The sequence below is a fragment of the Vulpes vulpes genome, chromosome X (assembly GCF_048418805.1).
Source record: "Vulpes vulpes isolate BD-2025 chromosome X, VulVul3, whole genome shotgun sequence".
NCBI lineage: Eukaryota > Metazoa > Chordata > Mammalia > Carnivora > Canidae > Vulpes > Vulpes vulpes.
In genome coordinates, this window is record NC_132796.1 from 35,074,782 (window position 1) to 35,090,277 (window position 15,496).

Below are 15,496 nucleotides of genomic sequence, written 5' to 3' on the forward strand. Positions count from 1 at the left end.
GGTTGTGCAGCTCAATGCTGGCTGTGCTCTGCTTCTTTTTTCTTAATAACCTCAATACTAAATCCACCCTAAGTAAATTTCCAATCATTTCCTTAGACATATTGTCCACTCTCATCAAACCAAATGAAAGAGGAAATTCCACAAGAAATAATGAAATATACATTAACGTTTTTCCTTTCTGCCTCTAAAGTTTCCTGAGAAGTTCTCTTAAAATTTTCTGTATATTGATTTTGTATCACGAACTTGGATAATATACATTAAAGTAAAATATAACGGGTAGTTCTTTGAGGAAAAAAAGTCATGAAAGAAAGGAACATTTTGGGATGCCTGATGGCTTAGCGGAGCGGTTGAGTGACTGCCTTCGGCCCAAGGCGTGATCCTGGAGCCCTGGGATGGAGTCCCTTATCGGGCTCCCTGCATGGAGCCTGCTTCTCACTCCGCCTATGTCTCTGCCTCTCATTCTGAGTCTCTCATGAATAAATAAAAAAAAATTTTTTTAAAGGAACTTTTCTGTGTAGAAATTGGATTCTGGATTTACCAAAATTATACTTCTTGAAGTTATCAAATTAATCATGATCCAAAGAGTTACTAACAAATGATTAGCATTCTGTGGCTGAATGAGTTACTGTATTAACTTCAACAGTTATTAGTGGTATTTAAATTAAAATCAGCTATGCTTTATTCTGCTTACACTAGCTCAAAGTTAACTTTCAAACATAAGGTTCAGCCCTGCTATTTAAAAACTGGGTATGTTCTGTTGAATTTTTCACCTTCTTCCTCACTAATTCTGAAAGTACTTCTACACCTTCCAAAATGGCATTTCAGTGAATGAAAAGAAAAAAAAGAGAGAGGGCAAATCAGAACTAATTTCTTCTTTCGAGATCAAACTAATGCTAAACCAGATTACTATCTAAAACATATCCGTGCAAATTAACTAGAGAGAGTTGGTAGTTCTCTGAAACTTGTATAAATTTTATTACCAAATATACTAAAATCACATTGAAAACACCCATCAGAGAAAATCACTATGGGCATCCCGTCCCTTTGATTGAACCTGGGTAACAAAAAGAGGCAAAAGACATGGTTTATCCTGAAACCTAAGATTTGAATTCTAGTGTTTTCAAGCTTTAATAAAGTGTATACCAATTCCAAGTACCAAGCATAATATCAAAATTTGTATTCATGGGTTTATCCTTCTTAAGCAATGAAAGCAAATTCTGCTCGCTGAATCCTACCTTTTGATTTGCACGAGGCATTCAGAGGAGTTATAATCAGAAAAAAGTGTCCGCTGAATGCATCATGTTTAAAAAATACAATTAATGTTTCAAAACCACACTTAAAAGGGAGAATATCTGAAAAGTTTACTCCTTCATAAAATTTGAGACAATATCATCCTGCAGATAAAAATACATTTCTTGTATATACTCGTAGGATTTCTACATGAAAGAAAGGACTCAGCTACCAACAGAAAAGGGCTGATCCTTGATAAAGACACGTTAGAGATTGCCAAACTGATGTGATTCCCGTTGTAAGGAGAACAGAAAAACGAAGGATAAAAGATAAGTTAAAAGAAGGATAAAGTCCAGTCACCTGCTCCTGAACAGCGGCAGAGCTGGGTAAGAAGCAGGGGATAAAGGTAGAAATAAGACACTGAAGAATGGCAGAGAAGGCCTCGACTCTGACCAGAAGTGATTAGAGAATCAAGCAAAGTTGAGAACAGATATGCTACAGCTGCAGTGAGATGTCTGAAACTAGAATTTGGTAGTTGATAGTTACCAGAAGTTCAAATCATCTTAAAGTGGAATTAGAGCATCTAAAATTCACTGGAGAGCCAATATTCCAGTGACCAGATAACTCTGTATAGTATTATCATATAAAAAACGGTCCCAAATAATATTAGGTCACCAGAAGACTTTTGCTTCTGATCACATTCTTTAAAGCTTAAAAAAGTCCCTGACTGACTGGGAGAGACAGCACAGTGCTCCAAAAGAAACTCGGCTGAGATGGGTCAGCACCAGAAACTTCACTTCACCCTGGACGGCACTGAAGTTGGCTTCTTCAAAGTGAGGGCGCTGTACCAGGTTTCTTCCAAGCAAAACATTTTACTGTTTTGTTGATAATGAATTAAGTTGGGATTGTTTAGAACAACCCCAAGCGTGGTGGGGAAGGAAAGGGAGGCAGAAGTTAAGCAAGATAAAGAAAATGTCACAGAAATTTAATGCAAGGGTGGAACATTCAAGTTCTAGGTTTCCTAATTAATGCTGTATGCAGAAGTAACCTATAAACTATATTTGCCTAACAGAAAAGTTTCCATATCTTCAACAGATGAGAATGATTGTAGTATTTGGGATCCTTGATCAATATGAACTATTCACTGTCTCTTCTCAAAGACTGGTTCCTTCTTTTTTACCCAAATCCTACACTGAAAGACAACTACGGTGCTAAATATTCACCATCAGTCAAGTTAGGAATAGCTGAAGAAAATAAACTTGAAACAAAGAAGTAGAGGTTTCTGGTCAAATTTCAGACATGTATCATTAGAAATTAATTATTGGCCCCACCAGCTGAAAGATAAAGGAGGCCAGGAGAAGTCTATAAAGCTGATATACACACAAGTGAGTGTCACTGTTTTGTTTTGTTTTTTTAACCTAGTTTTATTAAATATTGCTTCTTTGGGATGTGTTTATAACAACTCCCAGAACATTTTCATGTAAGGACTCAAAGCGGGCATATTAAAATACAGCTTCAATATAAAGTTTATCACAGTTTTACAGTATTCAAAAATGACAGACCTGCCTTAAAAAACAAAACAAAAACCAAAAAAAAGGACTATTACACCCAAAACATAAGAAAACAATTAAATAAACAAGTTTGGCATTTCCATAACTTTATAGTATAAAACAGAATATTAAATCTATTACTGGCAAGCGGACACCAATGTTTTACCTAGTTTGAAATGTGTCCCATTTAAACACACTATACAAGTTCACTATACAAAAGATTGATGGTCTTTTTGATGAAAGAAGTGCACCCTGAAAATTTTTGCCAGTTTAGAATATTTTAGCTCTTAAAGTCAAAAAAGTCCTTTTTTAAACTGAAGGCTAAATTCAGATTTTTTTTTTTTTTTTTTTTTTTTTTTTTTTTTTGCTGTTTTGTCTCATTTGTCAGCCTTCCTGGTTTAAAAACAATAGTGTCTATGGACGCCCACCAGGGGGCAGTGTAAGATTAGCCATTAAATCACGAACAGCTGCAAATATTGTGCATTCACCTGCAACAGAGAAAAATGGTCATTAGCTATTCGCAATACAGGAAAGATGATGTCAACACACCGGTGGGGGTAGGGATAATTAAATCTAAAATCAGCAAGAACTTCAAGGGTCAAAATAAAAGTCTAAATTTTAACTGCACAGGTTATAGGGAATTATTAAGCTTTGTTGCTAAGTATCAAATGATACTTGATTCAGGTTTTATTTGTTTTTCTTCTCACGGGGAAATTCTGGGTAAGTTCCAGTTGGGTTTGGATTTAAGAAGATAGGCCTCAAGTTTCTCTGTAGAAACAATGGAGCATTGGATAAACCTTTAAATTTGGGTTTCAAGGCTACTGACTGTTTGTGCATTTGAATCTAATGAAAATATCTAGTTTAGATTTATGCATCAGTTACAACATCAATGATGTCCTTCTAATGTTGCTTTAAAGGCTGGATAAAAATGTCTGTGACCGCACTGTGCAATAGAACTTTTTGTGCTGATGGAAATATTCTATATGTGCACTGTGGCTCCTGAGTACCTGTAATAGCTTGTGTGACTAAGGAATTCAATTTTAAAATTTTAATTTTAACTAGCTTGAATTTAAATAGCCACACGTGGCTAATGACAGTTATATTGGACAGTGCACTTCTATGACATATCCTGGAGTTTTCTCAAATTTAAAGGAAAAGATCAACTTCTGGAGTTCAACATTAATATCAATTAATAAAAAGAAAAGTAATTTTTCTTAAAAGCACTTCACTGGGAGGGGAGGAAGTGATGGGTTGCGGGAGAGGGAGGCTGAAGTATGGCACAACGACAATCCAAAAACAAGACTTGTTTGGGGCAGGTGCGGGGGGGGGGGGGGGAGGTAATGGGGGAGGCTAATAACTCATCCTTTCAATGTCCCCTTTGCTCAAAGAAACCAAAGACCCTGCCTCTTCTTGTGAACATTACACATACTTAAATATAATAAACCCAAACCAGCTGTAAAGAATATAAACCAAAAGCAATATAAACCCTTTCCTGGTGCATGGCGTAATGCTACAGTGGCTGCAAGTGAGAGAATTGGAGGCCTCAACTGAATAATGGCCTTTTGGCAAAGGGTGGGGTGTGCAGTAACCCTGTGCAAGTTACTGCAAGCTTCCCTCCAACTGGTACAGAAAAAAAAAAAAAAGAAACCCCAGTCTTGCCCAGTCTAAGGTAGATACAAAATAGACTGAAAAAAGAAAAGAAAAAAAACATTCCTAAAGCATCCCAATAATTTCTCAAATAAAAGGAAAAGTTACATCCTTTTTCCTTTTTAAAAACACATTTTCATTATTGATACGTAGAAAAACTTATTTGATCCCAAGAGGATCAACACATTCTTTTAATTGTAAATTCCACAAGACATAATAATGATAATCATCTGCTTGTGAAGGAATGGCCTTATCATCAAAGTTCTACCGAACTGCTACTCTGAAAATTCTTCAGCTTTGAACTTTGATTCTTAAGGACCTATTTTTAGCTGAAAGAAGAGATAAGTCAAAGGATGGAAGCAGAAAATTGTAAGAAGTGGAAGAAGTATCACAACAAAAGAAGCATACTCTTCTCTACTGCCCAGTGCAATCCTTGTAAACTCTATGTGAGTGAAAACTTGCCTATGTATATACAATATGGAGAAATAAATAGCTGAAAGTGTAATTTCTCCCATGATTCCTGTTTCTGGTAAAGTTTTAACACTGTGGTACCTAAATAATGTTTCAGAGAACAACTTTCCCTCATTTATAAACATAACTCTGTTGTCATGCGATTCTAAACAGAAAGCTACAGAGGACTTCCTTAATATCAGAAATAAGCAAATTTTAATTCAAATTTAATTTCCTTAAAAATAGCAACAGGCAAAATGGAAGAAAAGTTCTCCTTGCTGAACTTTAGGTTTTTTGACCAGTTAGCACTGCTGGGAATCGTGCTGTTATGTGTAGGCTACCACAGTATGGAAGGGACCTTGTTTACCTGCCAGAAACATTCAGGGTTCCTTGAAAATGTTGTTTGAGAGCTTCATTGTGCACTTGGTGAAAAGGTTCACTTGCACCCGCCTGACACTTATATAAGAAGCCCAAAAAAGCAGTGATGCCATTTGTATCAGCTTTTATTCTTCACAAAACATTTAGAAGATACAGAACTTTGAATGATAATATTCTATTCATGATTGAACCATGAAATATGAGAAACCAACATGCATTTCAACTGGTGACATACAGAGTGGCAGGTATCAATGGGAGGGCAGGAATTCACAGCCATGAAAAAGTCTATCATCCTAACCTAGGGCTCTGTGGCAATGTGTGCTATAAATACAAGCTTCTGGCATTAGCAACTGGGTCAGTCCTGATAGTGAAATCACTAACAAAAATGAGGTTCAGGCAGCAGAGACATGGACAAAAATGAAGAACCAGTGAGAAAAGAAGAAAGCGACAGGCAGACATTAAGAGGGCCACAGCAATCAGTGCTCTATTACTAGAATTGGGGATGAGGCAGGTAAGGAGGGAGCAGAGGGGAGGAGGAGGAATCTCTCAAAAAAACTTTTATAACATATATGCAATAAAATATCATCTACTGGTCATGTACCTTGTCGTGGTGGGTTCATCTCTGCAAACCTCTTCAGAATGTTGCTGACCATCATGGGAGCAGCAACAGAAGAGTTCTGCTGTCTGGGAATGTCTGCCTGTTGGGTTGTACCTGAAGCCATGTCATAAATGATCGGAACTATAATACTAACAGGTTCTTGGGGAGGGACCGATGTTTTCTGAGTTAGCTGAAGCTGAAGACACACAACACATACAAAGAGAATAAAAACGTAGTAAGAAAATAAAACATTTGCCTAAATTTATCAAAGGTGCTATTATTTACTCTATCAGATTAAGATACCTCAGGCAAAAGAAAACTAAAGATGACAAAAGTGACAACTGAGTATTATGGTTAAGATCCAAGTGTGCCACACAATTGCCTAGAGTTCAATACATTTCTGTTATTACTGAAGGGACGGGGAGTACATCATGTCTACACTGACAATTGAGGATCTGAGCCTGTGTTTGGCAGTGACAGTTAACTCTGCAGTAATCTAAAAGTTGTCCTATTATCCTCACATGGCTTTTTCCTTGGGGGCTCTGTACATGCGACAGCACACGCATGCGCGCGCGCGCACGCACACACACACACACACACACACACACTCTGTCTCACACATGTGCTGGGTGTACTTACAAAAAATAGCATTTTGGATTTCAGCACCACAGCAGGTGTCCCAGGGGGTGCAATTGGAGGCGCACTGGGAGGGATCGTCAGGCAAAACTGGACGTTCCATTTTAGTTGTGTTGCCTGGTCAGGAAACTGTTTTTGAAATCATGATAAAGTCATGTGAACATTTAAAATTACATCCTAGTAGAGGAGTCTGAAAGGTCAGAATTTTATTTTATACTCCATTATGTACAGAACATAAAGATTATAGCCTGCATTATTTCAAAGAAAATGCATACATGATGTTACTACATGAAAAGTCAACTCCAGACCGAGGTGACATGTTTCCTTCCTTTTCTCCCACTCCGTTAATTCCCAAGGCCAATGGATTCTGCTTCCTTGGTATCTCAGACATCTGTTCCCACCGCTCTATTTTCATGGATGCCACCAAGCTCCAGGATTTGTGACTTCTCTTGTGACCCCTAATGGTCCCTTCCAGTGGCTTCCTTTCCCAGCTACTCCATCTACCACTGCCAGAAGAATGTCCTAGAGCACAGTTCTAATCGACCTCACAAATGTTTAGTGACATGCAGTAACACATGCTGTTTGTTCCCTTCCCTTCCCCTGCCAGGACCTAGACCTGGCATTCAAAGCCCTTCTTAACTGTAGCCAGCCCAGACTTCCTAGGCTCATTCCCAACTCCTTCTCTAAAACATACTTGTCAAATTGTGTTAATAATTTTAAACTGTATTCTCTGGTGTTTTTTGTTTTGTTTTTTAAAGATTTATTTTAGAGTGTGTGTGTGTGCGTGCACACGCACGCAAGCTGGGAGGAGGGTAGAGGGAGAGAGAGAGAGAATCCTGAAGTAGACTCCCCGCTGAATGCAGAACTGGACTAAGGGCTCCATTCCAGGACCCTGAGATCAAAATCAAGGGCTGGGGATCCCTGGGTGGCGCGGCGGTTTGGCGCCTGCCTTTGGCCCAGGGCGCGATCCTGGGGACCCTGGATCGAATCCCACATCAGGCTCCCGGTGCCTGGAGCCTGCTTATGTCTCTGCCTTGTCTCTGCCTCTCTCTCTCTCTCTCTCTCTGTATGACTATCATAAATAAATAATAAAAAAAAAAAAAAAATCAAGGGCTGGCCATTTAACCGGCTGAACCACCCAGTCGCCCCTACTGGTACTTTTTTTTTTTTCTTTTCAGCCACATGAATACCTATTCCTTCAAAAACTCAAATGGGTATCTTTTTGGTTTCCTATAGGCTACCAGAGCAGAAGCCAAATGTTGACTATTAGCAAAGGAACATTCCTGTCCTGATACTAACAGTAAAACACCAACTGGAAAAAGGAGTAAGGTATTTGGAATTACCCAAAACAATACTAGAAACATTTGAAAGTCCTGTAAGCTTGGAAAAATATAATCAGCTGTCACCTGAATTCCATTTATATAACTGTATATTTTCACAGGAAAGAAGAGGGATTAATCTCCTCCAGAGAAGAAATTTTTAAACAAATGATATTAGGGCAATTTGGGGCATCTGAAAAAGCTAGATCCATACCTCACATTTGACAACAAAGTATATTTTAAATGGATCAAAAACCTAAATAAGTAATTTATAAAATGAATCTACAACAGTATTAAAAGAAGCCACGGGAGCATCATTTCAGTATCCGAGAGCAGGAAGAGTGAATTAAATATATTTGTTTTAAGAGGTAAGCCACTGGTAACTTGGGTTGTCTGTAGGGAGGGAGACTAGACAGCTTAGACAGGGATATGTGGGAAATTTCCCCCATATCACATCTTGATCTAAATTCAAAAATTAAAAGAGGGCTGTGTTACCTATTCAAAGATAAATAGAAATCTTAAAAATTAAGAAAAGTAGGAGAAAAACAGAAGTACATACAAATAGGTGGAAACCAATAAATACTGCTCCCACCCACTCCAACCTCCAGACAGACCTTGCTATACAAAGTATGCATTTCTCTGTAACTTACCAGCTCTAGCTTCATAATATGCACACAGTCCCTGAGGATGTGTGTAGGAGCTCCTAACAGCTTGGTGAAGGCTATTAAAGTGTTGGCTTTAAATGGCGGTCCTGCAACCTATAGGGATGAATAAAGCAAGTTACTCTGCATTCTACTTTGACTCTTCCCTTTTGTCGATTGTACAAGCATACTTTGGAGATGTGAGTTTAATTCCAGACCACCGCAGTAAAGCAAGTATTGCAATAAAGCAAGTCGAATGAGTTTTCTGGTTCCCCAGTACATATAAAAGTTACGTTTATACCATACTGTAGTCTATTAAGTGTGCAATGGTGTTATGTCTTAAAAAAAAAAAAAAAAGAACCTATCTTAAAAAATACTTCATTGCTAAAAAATGCTATCACTTGAGCTTTCAGTGAGTCACAATCATTGATCACCATAAGAAATAATGGGAGAGTTTGAAATATTGCGAGAAGTACCAAAATGTGACAAAGAGACAGGAAGGAAGTGAGCAAATGCTGTTGGGAAAATGGCCCTGACACACTGGCTCCATGCAGGACTGCCACAAACTTTCAATTTGTAAAAAACATTCAGTATCTATGAAGCACAAGAAAGCAAAGTGCAATAAAACAAGGTATGCCTGTATTAAAACTATGCATTAAGAAACACATACTCTTGTTTCAAAGAATTTCTCCAAAACTTGAAGTTCATCGGGTTTCCACTGTCCTGCATTTTCAGGTGTCACTTTTAGCTGAAGTGTTTGATTGGTTTTGGGACTAAGGGCTACTCTGCATTTCAGCGCATCAGTTTTAAACATGATCACTCCAGGTTCATTGGAATTTATCAGCTGCAGCTGCAAAACATGAAGGATGCACGGAGTTAAAATGTAAGACAAAGAGAAAATGAAAATGTTGCTGAGAGAACTGTTTCAAAGGGAAAACAACTCAGCTGATAACTGTTCCCAAACAAAAATATCTAGGCACTGAGCACCATCAATTGCTAACATCCCAAAGGAACCACACATTAGGGGTCTCTCAATGGAAGAATAGAACAAAATCTATGGAATATCCTCATGAAACAACAACAAACTTGAGCTGGAATTTGGTAGTTAGATCCGCAGGGTGGACCAATACAGAAATGTGAGGGTCTAAAGAACATGTTCAGGAATTCCAAAGGGAGACAATCAGCAAAATCCAGACTGAGAAACTCGAGAAGACAAAGGATATGGTTTCTTCAACAAATAAAATGTGTAAGAAGAGATGGAGAGGGAGCCTACAGTTTAAAAGGGACTTAAAGACTTGTCTGGGTTCTACTGTAGACTGTAAAAACTGTAACAACTTGGGTAATCTGGACACCAACTAGCTATCTGATGATAAAGAAATGGTCTTTATGGATGAAACGACGTCTGAGATTTGCTGTCAAACCATCTGGAAGAAGCTATAGAGAAAACTATTGACAGGGGTTCACTGTTGAGGGTAGGTGATAAGAACATAGAAGTTCATACTCTTATACTATTATACTCTCAACTTTTATGTATAAAATTTTCCACGAGAATTTTTTTTTTTTAATGGCACAGTAGAAGAATAAAGAATACCATTATAAAATGTTGGATCTGGACTGGGACCTTATATTGGCCCAGCAGCTGGCAAATTTTTCTGTAAAGTAATAGTGAATAAATATTTTAGGCTACATGGTTTGTCTCAATTACTCAATGATTCCATCATAGTTGAAAGCTACCATCAACAATAAGTAAGTCAATGGGTGCCACTATGTTCTACTAAAACTTTACTAAAAACAGGTGGTGGGTAGGACTTGCTCCCTGGGCCAGTAGTTTACTGACCTCTGCTCTAGTGTAACATGTTGATTATGCAGATGAGCAAAATGAGGTTCAAAAAGAGCTGAAAGTTTCCATGGCTCTTAAGTGGCAGAGTGAGGATAGACCACAGGTCTCATAATAATCATTTTTTAAAATGCTAACTATTTAACTTATGTTAAAACCTCTGTAATTTTCAAATCTGTATATAAAGGTTGCAAAATAGCTTGGTGCCATCCATGGAGTGGGTATTTTAAACATTCACCATTCTACCTCATTAACACATACATATATCAAGAGTTATACATAACTAATATATACTGAGCGATACCAAGATATTACGTTAAGGGCTTTATGTGAAATACCTCCAACTACCACAATTGCTAGGAGTTATATAAATACTATTATCTACCATTATTGAAAGGTAAAGGTTGTACTAGCCTAAGGTTGTACTAGCAGGTAGCATGGCCTGAGTACAAACCCAGACAGTTGGGACTCCAGAACTGGTAGTAACAACTCTGCACTATCTCCTGAGGGTATCACCATAGGACACAAGTCTTTTTCTTAATCAGTTCAGTTGTTCATGTATCTAAAAAGGAGCTTTCAAGCTTGTGATCATAAATAAGTTGATTTCAATGGAGAATCTGATTCAAAGTCAGCCTGCCTGCAAGAGATTCCAAGGCCAATAGTTGCTTGTATGCTACTCTCTGCAAAGGCTGATCTAGGGTCCATCCGTCCAATGGCACTATGGGGACCCCATGGGACCTATCTATGGATCCCTAATGTCAGCCATAGCACAGCAAACTATAAAATGCAGGAGCATGTTAACAGAAGAATGAAAAAGAAAAAAGTGGAGTCCATTTTTAATGCTAGAGCAGGGTGGAAAGCAGTTTCAACAAGCTAACAGAAGTGAGGGAACATCATCTTAGTTCAGATGTCACTCTGTGGGGCAACGTAGCACCCAACTCCAACAATCACCACCAAGGAGTTCACTAGTACCCATACCGTTTCTTGTTGAATGATTCTTTGAAGGTGCCGTCTCATGATGACCGATCCAAGGAATCTCTCAAGCGGAGAACAAAGGTAACTACCTGCCAGGCCAGGTACAAGGCCTGGTGTTGGAGAGGGCAGCAGTAAAATGTTCAAGGCACTATGTGTGAGGATGGTAGGTATGGAGGCTGCCCAGGAGCGCTGAGGTAGTTTACGAGGTGGAGGCATGTTTGTTGGCAAAGTTTGGGAACCTTTTGGGAAGGAAAACATGTCATTTCATTTACAAAAACACACGGTTCCATTGTTCTGTTTTGCTTTTATTATAAATCTTTGATATTCTAAAGCAATCCATACTGTTTTCGTTACTCCTTGTGGTGTAACAATCATGTTAGCTTCCTGTCAGCAAAATGGCCAGTTATTCTCCCTGTAGCTAGGTCCCTTGCAAAGTGACTTTACAGCAAGCCCTTTGAGGGGCAGAGTCTATTTCTTGACCCAGAATCTGGGCTGGCCTTGTGACTTACTGTGACTGAAAGGATGCAGTGGAAATGATGTGATGCCAACTACAAACTAGGATTTCGCTCATGTTCTTGAAACCCCATCCAGCCACCAAATGAACAAGGCTGTGATCAAGTATGAGACCACATGGAGCAGAGGAAGCCATGCCGGCTGGGGCCATTTTAGACCAGCCAGGCCCCAGCCCATGTGGGAGCTGACCACAGACACGTGAGTAGCAAAGCAGAGCCTAGAAAACTAACATTATGTCTGCAATTTTCTCCTGTGTTAATTTATACAACCTTGTCAGTTAACTTTAGGTGTCCTTTCAAGGTCTAGTTTTGCAGCTAAGTTAGTAGGCATAACAGAGGCACTGGGACTCACCTCAAAAGATTTCTGGAGACATTTCCCTTTCTTACATTTTGCTTGACTATGCAAATTAACTATTGTTAACCAATTTACTAAAGGGCTAAAAGTTTAAGTTATGAAGTATCCCCATTTAATAAGTAGGTCACAACTTTCCAATGTGAGGATGAGAAAAAAATAGGTCATTTGGAGGTTAGGCTAAAATGAACACTAAAGTGATGGTGATGCTCACTTGTTCCAGCTCGAGGGGAATGAGAAGCATCTGGAACTGGAGAATGTAGTGATGGATTGGCTGGTGACATTCCAGGCATGCGTGTTGCTGGTGAGGGGCCAGACACTTGAGGAGACCCTGGCCAGTTCCCAGCTCGTCCGCTTGGTGACACCATAGTGTATGGAGAACTAGGGTCTAGGGTTCCTGTAAACAAGTAAACAGATGGTCTTCAAAACCTGTATTTTAACAACTGAAAAGTACTTGGCAGTGCTGAAATGCTCGACCCTTTACAAGGTGATCATTTTTTCTTTCGCTATTTCACCGAAGTATGATGCTTAACATGGCACATCTGAATCTCTATTTTGTGTAATTTATGTACTTTTATACATGATACAACATTAGAAAGGATAAAATTTACCTTCACACAAGCTTCAACATGTGCAACATGTAACCATCTACTTTATACTATGCAACAACCTACTACTTTCAAAACCTATTTGCAAACATCTTTGAAAATGTCAAGGAAAAAAATCTCAAAGCTCATTTAAGGGCCCGAAATCTTGTATTTTTCAAGTAACCCTGACAAATTGTTTTTTTCATTCTATTCAAGGCTGAGGAGAGGGAAATTTTTCCCTTTTCTTTCTAAGAAACGAACCAAGAATCAAGTTTTGAAAGCAGCAAATTACTGAACAATTTGATATTTAAATTTCATCCTGTAGACACCTTTAACATATTACTTATACCCCTCTGTAACCAAATGACAAACTGAGAAAATACTTTTACCATATATCACAGAGTAAATGATCCTAACTTAGAAGTCTTACAAATTGGTAAGAAAACACACAAGAACATAGAAGCAGGGATAAAATAAGAAATACCAAAGACGTGTGAAAGAAAAAAGGTTTAACATAATTAATAATCAAGAAATGCACATCTTAACCAATAAGATACCATGTTTCACCAATCAAATGACAAAGATTTCTGAAAGTCATAATACCCTGTGTTGGCAATTATTAAGGAAAATAGACATCCTTGTTTGATGCTAAAGGAAATTGGTATAGCCTTTCAGGTGAGCAATTTGCAATGTGTTTCAAAAGCTTTAGAATTTCTCAAACCCTTTGAGGCAGCAATTCCACATCTAGGAACTTACCTAAGGGAATAATCATGTGAGCAGAGAGGATACCATTTTTAGTTGTAAAAAAAAATGGAAACATTCTAAACATATAATAAGGAGGGCAATTAAATTATGGTATGTCAAGACAAAGGAATACTATGAAGCCATCTAGTATGATGATGTAGAGTTTTTACTGACAGAAATGTTCCTACAATATTAATACTAGAGAGTAAAATCACAGATGCTACACAGCTGTAAAAACTGAGCAAGTTCTTTATGTTGTGATTTGGCACAGCATTCAGGAAAAATAGATGAAAAAAGTAAGGCACTGAAGTATGCTGTCACGTGTGTGAAAGGGCAGAGAACACTTACAGTATCTGCTTGTCTATACATACATCATCTCTGCAAGAACACATGAGAAATTAAGAACACTGAATGCCTCTAGGAAGAGGAACTAGGTGGTTGGTGGCACAGAGACACTTCACTGGCTACCTCTTCTATTTTTTACGAACCAATTCAAAATAGAATTTTTTAGTTAGAAAGTTAAAAAATTCAAGTCTCAAAACAATACATATGGTACAGTCCCAATTGTGGGGGGTAGGGTATTTGAACGGATAGACAAGCAGACAGGTGGAGAACAGCAGAGAAGCGAGCAGGCAGGCAAGCATGGGGTGCGTGATGGGAAGTGCAAGGCAGAGTGGGGGAGGGGGGGGAGTCCAAAGTAGATGGACGAACTGGTAGATCTCTACATGGTGGGATCAGGACAAATTCATTTTCTTTTGTGATTTCCCCAACAAACAATGTGCTAAGGTTGCAATAAGAAAATAACTTAACAAAAAACTACTTTCACGTCAAATTCTTATGCTAATCGCGATTTCCACGTATGGACTCACCATGTGGACTAGCAAAACTGGCCCCTGGTCCTATTGAGATTCCATGCGAGGATGGGGGAGGAGTTGGAACAAATGACGCTGGTGAAGGGGCTCTCAAAGCCCCACTGGGGGAGCTGGCAGCATGCAGATTTCCTAATAAAGGAAAATAATTATAGATGATCTTCGCAGGACACATAATATGTCCTGGCCAAGGACCTCAAGTTAAGACTCTCTCTACAGATTAAAGAAATAAGCAGTAAAGCTCCTTAAATAGCACAAAGAAAATCTGGAATGATTTTGTTACTGAAAAAGAGAGAGATCAATTCCATGGGGCCCAAATTCTAGCTCTTCTATTGACTGAGCTTAAAAACAAAACAAAACAAAACCCAGTGTACTTTTTTATTCACTCATTCACTCTTTCAGCAAGTGGGCATGAACGTTCATTTCATGCCAAGCATTGCTGTAGGCACTGGGGATGTAGCAGTTGCCAAGAGACAAAAATTACTGCCCTCGTGGAACTTCTATTCTAGTAGAATGAGAAAGACAACAAATGTGTATCAGGTAGTGGTAAGTGCTATGGAGAAAACCAGGGCAAGGAAAGGGCGCAGTATCATGTAATGGTGGAGGTGGGTGCTGTTCTTTCTGTAAAGCAACACAAGACCACTCTAAGGGGTCACATGGGTAAGTGAAGGGTAAGGTGGGCAGATACCCAGGGGGTAAGATATTCCAGGCAAAAAAAAGAGTGCAAAGGCCCCAAAGGCAGCAGTAAAAATAACAGGTAGAGGGGCCGGTATGGCTGGATCTGTGGGAGCCATGGGGAAATGGGAGATGAGGACAGAGGGTGGTGGTCGGGTTCCCCAGATCACACAGGGACGTGTAGGCCACTCCAAGGACTCAGGGTTTACCCTGAATGAGATGGGAAACCACTGCAGTTTGGAGCAAAGGAGTCATAAACTACCTTCTGTTCCAGAAGGATCACTCTATAGTCATTGTGTAAAAAAGAGACTACAGGGCAGGGGCAGGTAAACCAGTTACAGGGAACAGTAATAATCCAAATGAAGGCTAGTTAATGGCTCAGTTGAGGGTAGAGGCTGAGGGTTAGAATCTGGATAAATTCTCAGTACAGAGCAGGCAATGTCTGGGGCTGACTCAAGTGGGTATGAGAGAAAGAGGAGTCCAGCAAGACTCTAAC

At 39.0% G+C, this 15,496-nt stretch overlaps 1 protein-coding gene across 2 annotated transcripts in view; it reads right to left on the bottom strand.

Moving 5' to 3' along the window:
* Window positions 1-2,628: 2,628 nt before the first annotated feature.
* MED14 (mediator complex subunit 14) overlaps window positions 2,629-15,496 on the bottom strand; it is a 65,015-nt gene continuing 52,147 nt past the window's right edge. Inside the window, exons 24-31 of one of the 2 annotated variants that reach the window (XM_072744847.1) lie at window positions 14,326-14,457; window positions 12,340-12,522; window positions 11,265-11,500; window positions 9,120-9,299; window positions 8,459-8,566; window positions 6,493-6,618; window positions 5,857-6,049; window positions 2,629-3,268 (exon numbers count right to left, since the gene is read on the bottom strand). In XM_072744847.1, coding sequence (XP_072600948.1) covers window positions 3,195-3,268; window positions 5,857-6,049; window positions 6,493-6,618; window positions 8,459-8,566; window positions 9,120-9,299; window positions 11,265-11,500; window positions 12,340-12,522; window positions 14,326-14,457 — 1,232 coding nt within the window. In that variant the 3' untranslated portion in view covers window positions 2,629-3,194. The remainder of the gene's footprint in view (window positions 3,269-5,856; window positions 6,050-6,492; window positions 6,619-8,458; window positions 8,567-9,119; window positions 9,300-11,264; window positions 11,501-12,339; window positions 12,523-14,325; window positions 14,458-15,496) is intronic. The other variant, XM_072744848.1, reaches the window with a different exon arrangement.